Source organism: Microtus oregoni, unplaced genomic scaffold, assembly GCF_018167655.1.
Source record: "Microtus oregoni isolate MIOR12 unplaced genomic scaffold, Mior012 000059F_ref0000304, whole genome shotgun sequence".
In the NCBI taxonomy this organism is placed as follows: Eukaryota; Metazoa; Chordata; class Mammalia; order Rodentia; family Cricetidae; genus Microtus; species Microtus oregoni.
The window spans coordinates 3,581,887-3,595,457 of record NW_024543835.1 but is presented as its reverse complement, the minus strand read 5'-3'; the positions used below and the strand labels follow the sequence as shown (position 1 = coordinate 3,595,457).

Genomic DNA, 13,571 nt, shown 5'->3' with positions numbered 1-13,571 from the left:
GCAAAGATGATGGCCTTGGTGGCTGTTCCAGCTGTTACTTGTCCTCCCAGTTCTATTTGCTTTTCAGGGTTTACCTCCCACCCACCCTCAACGTTGGCCAAGGTAATTTCACTTCAGGGTCGTGGCCAGCAAAAGATCAAACAATGACAACGGAAAACAATTCCACGGTGCTCAAGGGTCAGTAACCTTTCATATAACTGAGTTGTCTCATTTGCTCCTCTCGCTTCTTTAGAAGCAAGGGTATCCTCTCTAGAAGGTTTAGGACAAGGAAATAAAAATATCTAGGCAAAAAAAGATGATGGGGTGACAAGGACAGACAGGGGGAGTAAGCTCAGGGCCGAGGAAGAGCATATTGGTAGAGAAAAAAAGAATGTAGATTTCACTTAAAGACTAGTTTGTTACTTAAACCAGAAGATGGATTTTTCTTTGATATTAAATCAGTTTATAATAACACTGCGCTCCCTTAGACAATTAAACCCCTTCAATTTCAGTTTCAAACTTAACTTCAAATTAATTGAGATAAGCATTGTCTTGCCCTTTCCATTGTGATAAGATTAAGAATGACAAACTTTGCTTATAGACACCCTAGAGAAGCAGAAAAGTCGCCATGAAATGACTCCACTCTGAACCTCAACAGAAGTCCAAGAAATAAACAAATAATTATAATAGTAATTAAATAAAAACCCCAACCCTCTCAAGCCTCTCTCTTTCTTCTCTCGGTCAATCCCTTGACTTTCTAGGCTTTAATTGTTCTTGTTTTCTTTATTTCTCCAAGTCCTGAAGCATGGAATAAGCACAGGAGAAAACACAGCGAGGGAAATGTCAGTTGGAATCCTCGGAAGAAATCAGGCAGAAAGTTGACCTTTTGGCACTTAGCAGTGCAATGCAAGGTAGAACCGCGTGCGCCCCTTCCTCCTGCCAGGTCCAAAGGCGATTTGGGGGAACAGCCCGCCTAGTTCATGTCCACACCGGCAGCTCCGGAAAGGAGCAAAAAGCTCCCGGAGCCCGATCCCCACGGGAGGAGCGGTCTGTCCCTCTCTGGGCAAAGGGAGAAATCTGCTTTAGTTCTCCGAGCCTGTCCCAGCAGCCAGGAAGGAGCTGAGTAGCGAGCACTGGCGCCGGGGTGGAAGCCTGGGGGACGCACCTGCAGAGGCTCCCAAGACGGGTGGGAGAGCTACCCCGACGTCTGGGTCTAGCCTATACCAGCCACCACCAGCCACCACCGCCTCTGGTCCAAGTTTTGCCTTCTCCTGGCAGCAGCTCGTGCCACAAGTGCACGAATTGAGGGGACAGGAGGGGGTCGGGGGGCACGAACCACTTACCCTTTGAGCTGTTCCCTCATGGTTGTAAGGGTTTCACAGACAGATAGAGGCGGGAGTTTAGCGTGGAGGAGTAAGCTTGCCCAAGCCGCCGGGCTCCCCAAAAGTCGAGCGCCGCCGCCCAGGCTCGCAGCCGAAAGCACTGCGGAGGAGCCCGGCTGGCTGGCGGGCTGGCGGGCGGGCCGGACGGGGAGGGGAGGTGGGGGGGAGCTGTGCTCAGACGGGGCGGGGCCGCGCAGGGCTCCGCCCCCACCTAAGGACCTGGGAACCTGGACAGCCAGGGACTGTGAGCGCTTTCAAAACAGAATAGAAAAAGAGAGAACGAAAAGAAACTAAGAAGGATATGAACAAAGACCGAAAGGAGTTGAAGGTAGACCCAGGAACCTGGAAGCCACACGTCCTCTTGCCAGCATCCCCTTAAAAATCCTCTGGCAAGAAAACTTGTTGCCTAAATAAATGACCTAGGTGCAAATGACCTCATCACAGATAATTAGTGTGTGGGCTTGGAGTTTTCCTTTTAGAAAATGAAAGAAAAAAATAATTATCACATGAGAACGTATTCACCTCACTCCTCCACCCCTCCATCAGTAGAAAATTAAAGGGATGGGGCAGAAAAACATGAAATCCAAACTTAACCTACTGAATTATTTTTTTAAAAATGAGATGGGGTCTCTCACATAGTTCTCACTGTCTGGGAATTCACTTCGTAGACCACGCTGGCCCCGAACACACAGAGAGCCGCCTGCTTTTTTTCTCCTGAGTGCTAGCATTAAAGGTGTGCATTACGATGCCTGGCTACACTGGATCCTTAAGAAACGTTTCTGTTGGTGAAACAGCATTGGTTCTCAAAATGTATGTCCAGGACTAACAACAGTTCCACCATCATCTACTGAGTTCTTAGAAATGGAAGAAAAAAAAAAACCAGGGCCCCAACCTGGATCTACCAAATCAAACACTGAGCACACTGAAGTTGCAGAGGCACCGATACAGATTCACAGGACAGTGGTTTGTCTTGAAGTATTAGGAAAATTCTGAAAGGATAGCTTTTCCAGTATAGCACTGGATTGGAAAAGACATTAGGCCTGATGGCCCAGTGCGACTCGTATCCGAAGCTGCAATAGGAAGAAGGTACAGATTAACTACACACAACTGTTTTGAGCTTGGAAACATTCCCAACAAAAGAAAGCCTTCATTAGCACAAGAATTTTCCACAATCTCCATATCTTCATATTTTAGACTCGGAGGAGTTACTCTGTGTTTTCATTGTTTCTCTTTGTTCCTTTCTTGGCCGTTTTCTTTTTATCTTTCAACCATTTGTTTTTCGCTCTTCTGGTGAGTTCATCTACTTAAGTCTACACTTTAAATGCATTCTTTTTTATTATTTTAAAAATCTTCTTGCCTCCCCCTCTACATTTTTACTTAGATTCTTTGAACTGAAAGGACCGGCAGCATCAATTTCTGCATCTTGGTATGCCACAACACAGCAAGGAGGCAGAAAGGAGAAATGAAATTTGAGGTTTCTTTATTACCTTTGACAAAACAGATAAAAATATTGACGTTATCACTAAAACTATGTGCCTGTAGGTAAGATGGGTGTTGCTATTTTAAAACAAACATGGTACTTCTGGCATTTCCCTTCAAAGACTAGGGCTGCCTTTGCAGTATTGTAGCAGCTTGAGCTAGTGAATTGAAGGGGTGCTGCTGGTGCGGCCAGGGGAGGGCATACTCAGACTTATTTTGGGGTGAGGGTGTCCCTAGTCTAGAAGTAGATTCCAGGTCTGCCTCCTCTATCTTTCTCTGGGGTGGAGGGATTAGTTGCCTTTGATGAGAAAGTAGTAGCTTTTGCGGTAAATCATTCAGAGTAATCGTTATGTCGATGCTGGATATCACTTAAATATTGTTTACTGTAAGGAGAAGATACAAACAGCACAGCACGGACACTTGTAAATATTAGAAATCAATCGCCTAAAGATCTGCAACCCCTGTGTGATGAGGCTCACTGTCAGTCCTTTTTCTTTGTGTTTTGTTGCCTGCTTGCTGGTTTAACATTCTAGTGAACTGCTCAATATTCAGGAATTCTGCTGTTTCTCTAAACTCTAAATGTGAAAGTCTATTTTCCCACTATCCAATTAGAGAACTACTAAGAATGAATTGTCAGGGAAAAGAAAAAGAATGGAAAACAGAATCACTATTCAGAATTTTTAAAAATTTGACAGATGGCAATTCTCAAAAATATAGCATTAAGTCCTTTTTAGACTTGAGTTATAAGCACTTAAGCACTGCTTCCAAATCTTGATACCATTTTAGAAAATACTGAAAGTATTATTAAGGAATGACATGGGCATCACACTGTTTTGTTGTTGATTTCAGCCATATTAAGAGTTTTGATTAATAAGTAAAGGTATTTTTTTAAAAGCACAGAGTTGCCTGATCTTCATTTCATTCCATGTGTAAATTACATAGTGCTATTTTGTATATATGTGTGTGTGTGTGTGTGCGCACACACACACATACATATGTGTACATATGATTTATTTAGAGTAGTTGTTTTACATTATTCTTAATTTTGTGTGGCATGGGGAATTGAACCCATAATTGCCACTAAGCTATGTCACAATTTTTCCGTATTATTATCACCGTTATTATTGTTGTTTTGTTTTTTTTTTTTATTTATCATGTCCTTTATTTAGGGTTACATGCCCTTAAATACACATAGGAAAGAGGTATTTGGAAGTGAATGATAAGGTACACACAAAAAGAGTGAGGCTAAGAATAAAGGTAATGCCTCTATCATAAGAACAAAGTATCGCAGAAAAGATGTCCCCTGAGGATGATCATCTGCCTCTCCATTTTTATCTCCATTATTCCTCCACATCTTAACCTTGCTTGTCCTTACCATTGCCCCACCTATTTTCTCGTCATTTTATATTTGCCATATCCTTTGTAACTATACTATGACCATCCTCTGTTATCTTTTAATTCTCCCATATTTATCTGATTCAAACAGTTGTATATTTCTAATTAGACATCAAAACACACAAAAGTGGAAACTGTAAATAATACAGTACACTCCACACATTGATTTATGCCTCACAAATATACTAGGATAGCAAGATATATTTTCCAGGTATGAACAGTGAATTTATCTTAACATACCATTTTATGTCAAAATATTAACAATAGACTTCTCTCTAGCCAAGATGGAATAACAAAGAATACATTGCAGTCTAACCCTAAACAACCAGAAAATTTTAGAATATCTCTGAAACAAGTGATCATCAAGGTGCTGATTATCAAGAACAATCAAGCCTGATGGGTAGGTTACAGGTAGGTGAGTCCTGTAACCTCCCAGGTCATATACTATGGCACAGCCCAGAAGCATACAAAGATTTAGCAGACTCCCTGAGTCTAAGAGATGGAGCTAGGGGCTGAGAGAGACTGAGAAGACAAGACTTTGCAGGAAAGAGTACAAAAAGGCTTCCTAGACAAAGAAGTCTAACATTGCAGGATGTTTTGTTTCATTTTTATGGCTTGATCGCTACACTTATTGTCTTTATGGAAAATTGCTTAAGTTCTCAGCATCCCACTCCTGAGCTGTCAAGAAACCTGCCTTCTTTTGATCTACCCAGTACTTTTGAACAAGGGACATTTGGGGACAATTCTACCACTTCTTAGTCCCTGCTCACAGACTGTATTCTCTCCTATAGAAGCATGAGCATTCCCATGCACTTTCTCCATGTCTTGAGTTATGCTGCTGCTGTTCATATACAGAGAGAATTGTTTCTTAGGAAGCATCTTCATTCCATTGACAACTCATGTGGCCTGCAATATTCTCACCCATGATACACTTCTGAAGTGCTTTTGCATTGTACTCCTTGTTTCCAGAGTGATAACCTGGGAGTCATTTGGCACAGTGAGGGCTAGAGAAGCCTTCATCCAGAGTTCCATTCGGGACACCAAATTTTTATTTCCAATTATAGTTCTGGCAAAGCCTGTATCCAAACAACAAGTAAAGGCCTCAGATGAACTGTCAATACTTCCCACATTGTGTTCATCTCCAGTAATCTCCACTTGGCCTCCATAGACCTTGTCCATGCCAAACCTACTGAGAAGCCTGCAGTTCAGCAGCAGGCTCTACAACAGCCTATATCATCACTTGTTAAGACAGTTTTCGCACCATATTTTGGTAGTTTATGTGCATATGTTGTGCAGAGTATCAAATCCTTGTATATATGGCTATAAACAACTCAGCAGATTAAATCTCTGTTAGTTACACACACTATGTTTGGATATGTATTATTCTTGTACTAGATTACCAAGTTTTTTGGAGCATAGTAATCCATTTTACTCTCTCATCACTTTTAAGGTTTCACTTGGTATCTCTTAAAATAGGCCTTTGCCTTGATAATTTTTACCTCCAGGCTCTTCAGAACAGAGGCCCATCCCTACCGTTCTACACAAACCCACTGCTCCAGCAGTTCCTTGGAGTGAAATCTAAAAGTCTCCAGTATTCAACTGAGGATGACTCAGCTTATACATGAGAAAACTTCCAGAGAAAGACTCAAATAAAAGAATAAAAAAGAACAGTGTCTAATACAAGAACACTGCCTGTCCTATCAATGAAACTGGATAGCCTCTTTACTCACATGGAACTGAGGGAATACTTACATAGAGCTTGACAATTATCAGGAAATATCTGGTTCCACATAGTAAATCTTAAAGGCAAGATATGAAACTTTTTACAAATTTGATCTGTCCCCCCAGGACAAAGATCAAAAATGTTTTAGGAAACAAAACCACCAAGTACCTGGAGATATAGGGTTGGTTCAGTGACTATCAGCATATACTATTCTTGTAAAGGACTTGAGTTTGAGTCACAGAACCTACATTGGAAAGCTTACAACCTCAGGCAATACTATGTCCAATGTGTCTTGTAGACAGAGACTGTTCTTTCGTTTCCCAGCTGCCGAGACCCAAAATAATCACACAGAAACTGTATTAATTGCAATACTGTTTGGCCATAGCTTAAGCATAAATCTATCTAGTTCTTACATCTTAAATTTCCCCATACTATTATTTTATAGGTTACCACAAGACTCGTGGTTTACTGGTAAGGTTTTGGGACATCTGTCTCCTTTGGCAGCTGCATGGTGTCTCTCTGACTCTGCCTTCTTCTCCCACCATTCAGTTTTTTCCTGCCTAGATCTATTCTGCTCTGTCACAGGCCAAAACAGCTTCTTTATTAACCAATGATAATAAAACATATTCACAACATATGGAGGGGATTCCCATAGCACTTCCCCTTTTCTGTCTAAAAAAAACAGAAGGTTTTAACTTCAACATAGTATAATTACATAAAACAAAACAATAACCAAGCAAGAATTATAGTTATAATATTTAGTCCATTCACATTTGGCAAACTAAGGAAAATACTCTATCATCTATCCTATCTTTATGATTCTAAAGTCTTATATCTAATTTGTCTTTTATAATTATAATTATCTTTCTTTAACTCTATCAAAGAATCCAGAAGGATATATTATTACTTAAGTAAACAGGATGTAAGTAACTTCCAAAACTCTAGAATTGACAGAGACATCTTGCTGCCTGAAAAGTCACCCAAAGTGCTTCTGTAACATTGGGGCATACATTTTTAGCCTATAGGACCATAGTATCTGGCAGGCTTTCCCATGAAGCAGGAAATTTCAAGGACAGTTCTGCATATTTTGGTACTATGTCAATCACTTTCTTCTGTATCATGCAGAATGTCTGGCAGATTCTCTCATGAAGCAGGAACTCTGAAGGATTGTCTCACCTTCTTTAGGCAAGTTCAACAGTCATTTTTATGTAGGTCCTAAATGTGCAGTTTATACAGCATACCATCAAGCAATCGAGGAAAGAACAGTTTCTTGCCCAAATGGCTAGCAGACTCCACTAGGAACCTCTTCAATGGCTATCATCTTCTTGGTACATTGGTGCTGCCAGGAGCAGATATATCTCGTTGTCATGAAAAGTACTAAGTTCTTAAAACAGTTTAAATACCATATTTTGTACATCCTTGAAATATTTGAAAATACCTATCCATCTGAAATTTATCTCTGTACATCTAGAAAACCTAACATGACAACAAGCTTGACTATTATAGATGACTATCTACTAACCTGTACTTCTAAATTATATATTACACTTTTTTTAATAATTTTTTTATTAAGAAAAGAAGAAAAAAAACATAAACAAAAAACAAGTTTCCACCTCCTCCCAGCCTCCCATTTCCCTCCCCCTCCTCCCACCCTTCTCCCCCTCCTCCCACCCTTCTACCCCTCCCCCCACTCCTCTCCCCCTCCCTCTCCAGTCCACAGAGCAGTCCAGGTTCCCTGCCCTGTGGTAAGTCCTAGGTCCTCCCCCCTCCGTCCATATCTAGGAAGGTGAACATCCAAACTGGCTAGGCTTCCACAAAGCCAGCACATTAAGTAGGATCAAAACCCCGTGCCATTGTCCTTGGCGTCTCATCAGCCCTCATTGTTCGCCATGTTCAGAGAGTCCGGTTTTATCCCATGCTTTTTCGGTCACAGTCCAGCTGGCCTTGGTGAGCTCCCAGTAGATCAGCTCCACTGTCTCAGTGGGTGGGTGCATGCCTCGTGGTCCCGACTTCTTTGCTCATGTTCTCCCTCCTTCTGCTCCTCATTGGGACCTTGGGAGCTCAGTCCAGTGCTCCAGTGTGGGTTTCTGTCTCTGTCTCCATCCATCACCAGATGAATGTCTCTGTCTCCATCCATCACCAGATGAAGGTTCTATGATGATATGCAAGATATTCGTCAGTATTGCTCTCAGATAGGGTCATTTCAGGTTCCCAATCCTCAGCTACCCAAGGAACTAACTGGGAACCTCATGTTGGGCACTTGGGAGCCCCTCTAGGGTCAAATCTCTTGCTCACCCTAAAGTGGTTCCCTTAACTAAGAATTGTGGTTCCGTGCTCCCCTATCCACCTTTCCTTTATCCCAATTCTCCTGATTCCCCAAGTCCCCCCTCCTTCCCTTCTACCTTTTCTCTCCCCATCTCCCCTTACCCCCATCCCACCCCACCCCCAAGATCCTAATTTTCTCCCCGGCAATTGGGTCTACTTCCCTTAGCCAAGAGGATAACTATATGTTTTTCCTTGGGTTCACCTTCTTACTTAGCTTCTTTAGGTTCACCTATTGTAGACTCCGTGGCCCTAATTTATGGCTAGAAACCAATTATGAGCGAGTACATCCCATGTTCATCTTTTTGGGTCTGGGACACCTCACTCAGGATAGTGTTTTCTATTTCCATCCATTTGCCTGCAAAATTCGAGAAGTCATTGTGTTTTACCGCAGCGTAGTACTCTAGCGTGTATATATTCCATACTTTCTTCATCCATTCTTCCATTGAAGGGCATCTAGGTTGTTTCCAGGTTCTGGCTATTACAAATAATACTGCTATGAACATAGCTGAACAAATGCTTTTGTCATATGATAGAGCATCTCTTGGGTATATTCCCAAGAGTGGTATTGCTGGGTCCAGGGGTAAGTTGATCCCGAATTTCCTGAGAAACCGAAACACTGACTTCCACAGTGGTTGCACAAGATGGCATTCCCACCAGCAATGGATGAGGGTACCCGTTCCTCCACAGCCTCTCCAGCAAAGGTTATCCTTGGTGTTTTTGACTTTAGCCATTCTGACAGGTGTAAGATGATATCTCAAAGTTGTTTTGATTTGCATTTCCCTGATTGCTAAGGAAGTCGAGCACGACTTTAAGTGTCTTTTGGCCATTTGAACTTCCTCTGCTGAGAATTCTCTGTTCAGTTCAGTGCCCCATTTTTTAATTGGGTTAATTAGCATTTTAAAGTCTAGTTTCTTGAGTTCTCTATATATTTTGGAGATCAGACCTTTGTCTCTTGTGGGGTTGGTGAAGATCTTCTCCCAGTCAGTAGGTTGCCTTTGTGTCTTATTGACTATGTCCTTTGCTTTACAGAAGCTTCTCAGTTTAAGTAGGTCCCATTTATTCAATGTTGCCCTTAATGTCTGTGCTTCTGGGGTTATACATAGGAAGCGATCTCCTGTGCCCAGCTCCTGTAGGGTACTTCCCACTTTCTCTTCTATCAGGTTCAGTGTGTTCGGGCTGATATTGAGGTCTTTAATCCATTTGGACTTGAGTTTTGTGCACGGTGATAGATAAGGGTCTATTTTCATTCTTCTACAAGATGACATCCAGTTGTGCCAGCACCATTTGTTGAAGATGCTTTCTTTCTTCCATTTTATACTTTTAGCTCCTTTATCGAAAATCAGGTGTTCATAGGTTTGTGGGATAAAATCCGGGTCTTCTATACGATTCCATTGGTCGACTTCTCTGTTTTTATGCCAGTACCACACTGTTTTCATTACTGTAGCTCTGTAATAGAGTTTGAAGTCAGGGATGGTAATGCCTCCAGAAGATCCTTTATTGTATAGGATTGTTTTGGCTATCCTGGGTTTTTTGTTTTTCCATATAAAGTTGATTATTGTCCTCTCCAGATCTGTGAAGAATTTTGATGGGATCTTGATGGGGATTGCATTGAATCTATAAATAGCCTTTGGTAGAATTGCCATTTTTACTATGTTGATCCTCCCAATCCAAGAGCAAGGGAGGTCCATCCATTTTTTGGTATCCTCTTCAATTTCTTTCTTCAATGCCTTAAAGTTGTTGTCAAATAGATCTTTCACTTCCTTGGTTAGATTTACCCCAAGATATTTTATGCTGTTTTTGGCTATTGTGAATGGTGAAGCTTCTCTGATTTCCCTCTCTGCTTCCATATCCTTTGTGTATAAGAGGGCGACTGATTTTTTGGAGTTGATCTTGTATCCTGCCACATTACTAAAGCTGTTTATCAGCTGTAGGAGTTCTTTGGTGGAGTTTTTGGGGTCGCTTATGTACACTATCATATCATCTGCAAATAACGAAAGTTTAACTTCTTCCTTTCCAATTCGAATCCCCTTGATTCCATTATGTTGTCTTATTGCTATTGCTAGAACTTCAAGCACTATATTGAAGAGGTATGGGGAGAGTGGACAGCCTTGTCGTGTTCCTGAGTTAAGTGGGATGGCTTTGAGTTTCTCTCCGTTTAATTTGATGTTAGCTGTCGGCTTGCTGTATATAGCTTTTATTATATTTAGGTATGACCCTTGTATCCCTAATCTCTCCAAGACTTTTAACATAAATGGATGTTGAATTTTGTCAAATGCTTTTTCAGCATCTAATGAAATGATCATATGGTTTTTTTCTTTCAGTTTATTTATGTGCTGGATTACATTGATAGATTTTCGTATGTTGAACCAGCCCTGCATCTCAGGAATGAAGCCTACTTGATCATAATGGATAATTTTTCGGATGTGTTCTTGGATTCGATTTGCCAGTATTTTGTTGAGGATTTTTGCGTCGATATTCATGAGTGAGATTGGCCTGTAGTTCTCTTTCCTGGTTGAGTCTTTGAGTGGTTTTGGTATCAGAGTAATTGTGGCTTCATAAAAGGAGTTTGGTAATGACCCTTCTGTTTCTATCTTGTGGAATACATTAAGGAGTATAGGTATTAGATCTTCTTGGAAGATCTGGTAGAATTCCACATTGAAACCATCTGGTCCTGGGCTTTTTTTGGTAGGGAGGTTTTTGATAACCTCTTCTAATTCTTCGCGACTAACAGGTCTATTTAGATTGTTCACCAGGTCCTGATTTAACTTTGGTATATGATATTTATCTAAAAAAGTATCCATTTCCTTTACATTTTCCAATTTTGTGGCATATAGGCTTTTGTAGTAAGATCTAATGATTCTCTGAATTTCCTCTGTGTCTGTGGTTATGTCCCCCTTTTCATTTCTGATCTTATTAATTTGCAAATTCTCTCTCTGCCGTTTGATTAGCTTGGATAGTGGTTTGTCAATCTTGTTGATTTTCTCCAGGAACCAGCTTTTTGTTTCATTGATTTTTTGTATTGTTTTCTGTGTTTCTATTTTGTTGATTTCAGCCCTCATTTTGATTATTTCCAGTCTTCTACTCCTCCTAGGTGAGTCTGCTTCTTTTTTTTCTAGAGCTTTCAGGTGGGCTGTTAAGTCTCCAATGTGAGCTTTCTCTGTTTTCTTTAAGTGGGCACTTAGTGCTATGAACTTTCCTCTTAGGACTGCTTTCATAGTGTCCCATAAGTTTGAGTATGTTGTTTCTTTATTTTCATTGAATTCCAGGAAGACTTTAATTTCTTTCTTTATTTCTTCCTTAATCCAGCTATGGTTCAATAGTTGACTGTTCAGTTTCCATGACTTTGTATGCTTTCTGGGGGTAGCATTATTGTTGAATTCTAACTTTAATCCATGGTGATCTGATAAGACACAGGTGGTTACTAATATTTTTTTGTAACTGTGGATGTTTGCTTTGTTACCGACTATGTGGTCGATTTTCGAGAAGGTTCCATGAGCTGCAGAGAAGAAGGTATATTCTTTCCTATTTGGATGGAATGTTCTATAGATGTCTGTTAAGTCCATTTGATTCATTACCTCCACTAATTCTCTTATTTCTCTGTTAGGTTCCTGTCTGATTGACCTGTCCATTGGTGAGAGAGGAGTGTTGAAGTCTCCTACTATTAGTGTGTGCGGTTTGATGGCTGCCTTGAATTTTAGCAATGTTTCTTTTATGTACGTGGGTGCTTTTATATTAGGGGCATAGATGTTCAGGATTGAGACTTCATCCTGATGAACTGTTCCTGTTATGAGTATAAAATGCCCCTCTCCATCTCTTCTGATTGATTTAAGTTTAAAGTCAACTTTGTTAGAGATTAGTATGGCCACACCTGCCTGTTTCTTAGGTCCATTTGCTTGATAGGCCTTTTCCCAGCCCTTTACTCTGAGTAGGTGCCTGTCTTTGTGGTTGAGGTGTGTTTCTTGTAAACAGCAGAATGTTGGATCCTGTTTTCTTATCCAATCTCTTAGCCTGTGCCTTTTTATAGGTGAGTTGAGTCCATTGACCTTAAGTGATATTAATGACCAGTGGTTGTTAACTCCGGTCATTTTTTTTTTAGTCGTAGAGTTTGTGTGTTTCCCTTCTTTGTTTTGTGTTGGTGAAGGGTCTCTAGATGTCTGAGTTATTGTGGTCATTGTTGGACTCCTTGGTTAGTGATTTTCCTTCAATTACTTTCTGTAAGGCTGGATTTGTGGCTGCGTATTGTTTAAATTTGTTTTTATCCTGGAAAATTTTATTTTCTCCATTTATAGTGAATGAAAGCTTGGCTGGGTATAGTAATCTGGGCTTGCACCCATGGTCTCTCAGTTTGTGCAGTACATCTATCCAGGACCTTCTGGCTTTCATGGTTTCCATGGAGAAGTCAGGTGTAAGTCTGATAGGTTTACCTTTATAAGTAATTTGTCCTTTTTCCTTTGCAGCTCTTAATATTCTTTCCTTATTCTGTATGCTTTGTGTTTTGATAATTATATGGCGAGGGGATGTTTTTTTTTGATCCAGCATATTCGGTGTTCTGTATGCTTCTTGCACCTTCATAGGAAATTCTTTCCTTAGGTTGGGAAAGTTTTCTTCTATAATTTTATTAAATAGATTTTCTGGACCATTGAGCTGCCCTTCTTCTCCTTCTTCTACTCCTATTATTCTTAGGTTTGGTCTTTTTATTGTGTCCCATATTTCCTGAATGTTTTGTGATGAGAGTTTGTTGGACTTGCTGTTTTCTTTGATCAGTGTGTTTATTTTCTCTATGGTATCTTCAGAATCCGAGAGTCTTTCTTCTATCTCTTGTATTCTGCTGGTTATGCTTGTTTCTGTAGTCTCTATTCGTTTACCTAGATTTTCCATGTCCAGACGGCCCTCTGTTTGTGTTTTCTTCTTTGCCTCCATTTCAGTTTTCAGGTCTTGAACTGTTTCCATTATCTGTTTGATTGTTTTTCCTTGGTTTTCTAGGGTATCATTCACTGATTTATTCAATTCTTCAAACTTTCTGTTATATTTCTCATCCATTTCTATAAGGGCGTTTTTTACATGCTGTTTAAGGGTGTCAATCACTTTCATGAAGTCAATCTTTTCTCCTTCCTCTTGATTAAGGGGTTCTTGTCCTCCCGTTGTGAGGTCGCTTGTTTCTGGTAGCTTCATGTTGCTTTTCAGCTTGTTGGGCGAATTCTTGCCTTGACGTCGGCCCATCTCTTCTTCCAAATGCTCCCTATGGATCTTCTTTTACCGGATTAGGTCTCCTTGCCTACCAAACGCTG

The 13,571-nt window shown here is 40.6% G+C and overlaps 1 protein-coding gene across 1 annotated transcript in view; it reads right to left on the bottom strand.

Moving 5' to 3' along the window:
• Positions 1–13,571, bottom strand: part of LOC121438964 (dystrophin-like) — a 689,483-nt gene that overhangs the window by 154,864 nt on the left and 521,048 nt on the right. Inside the window, 3 exon segments of the mRNA XM_041639468.1 lie at positions 1,145–1,260; positions 1,323–1,612; positions 5,157–5,433. Of these exon segments, the coding sequence (XP_041495402.1) occupies positions 1,145–1,260; positions 1,323–1,612; positions 5,157–5,433 (683 nt within the window).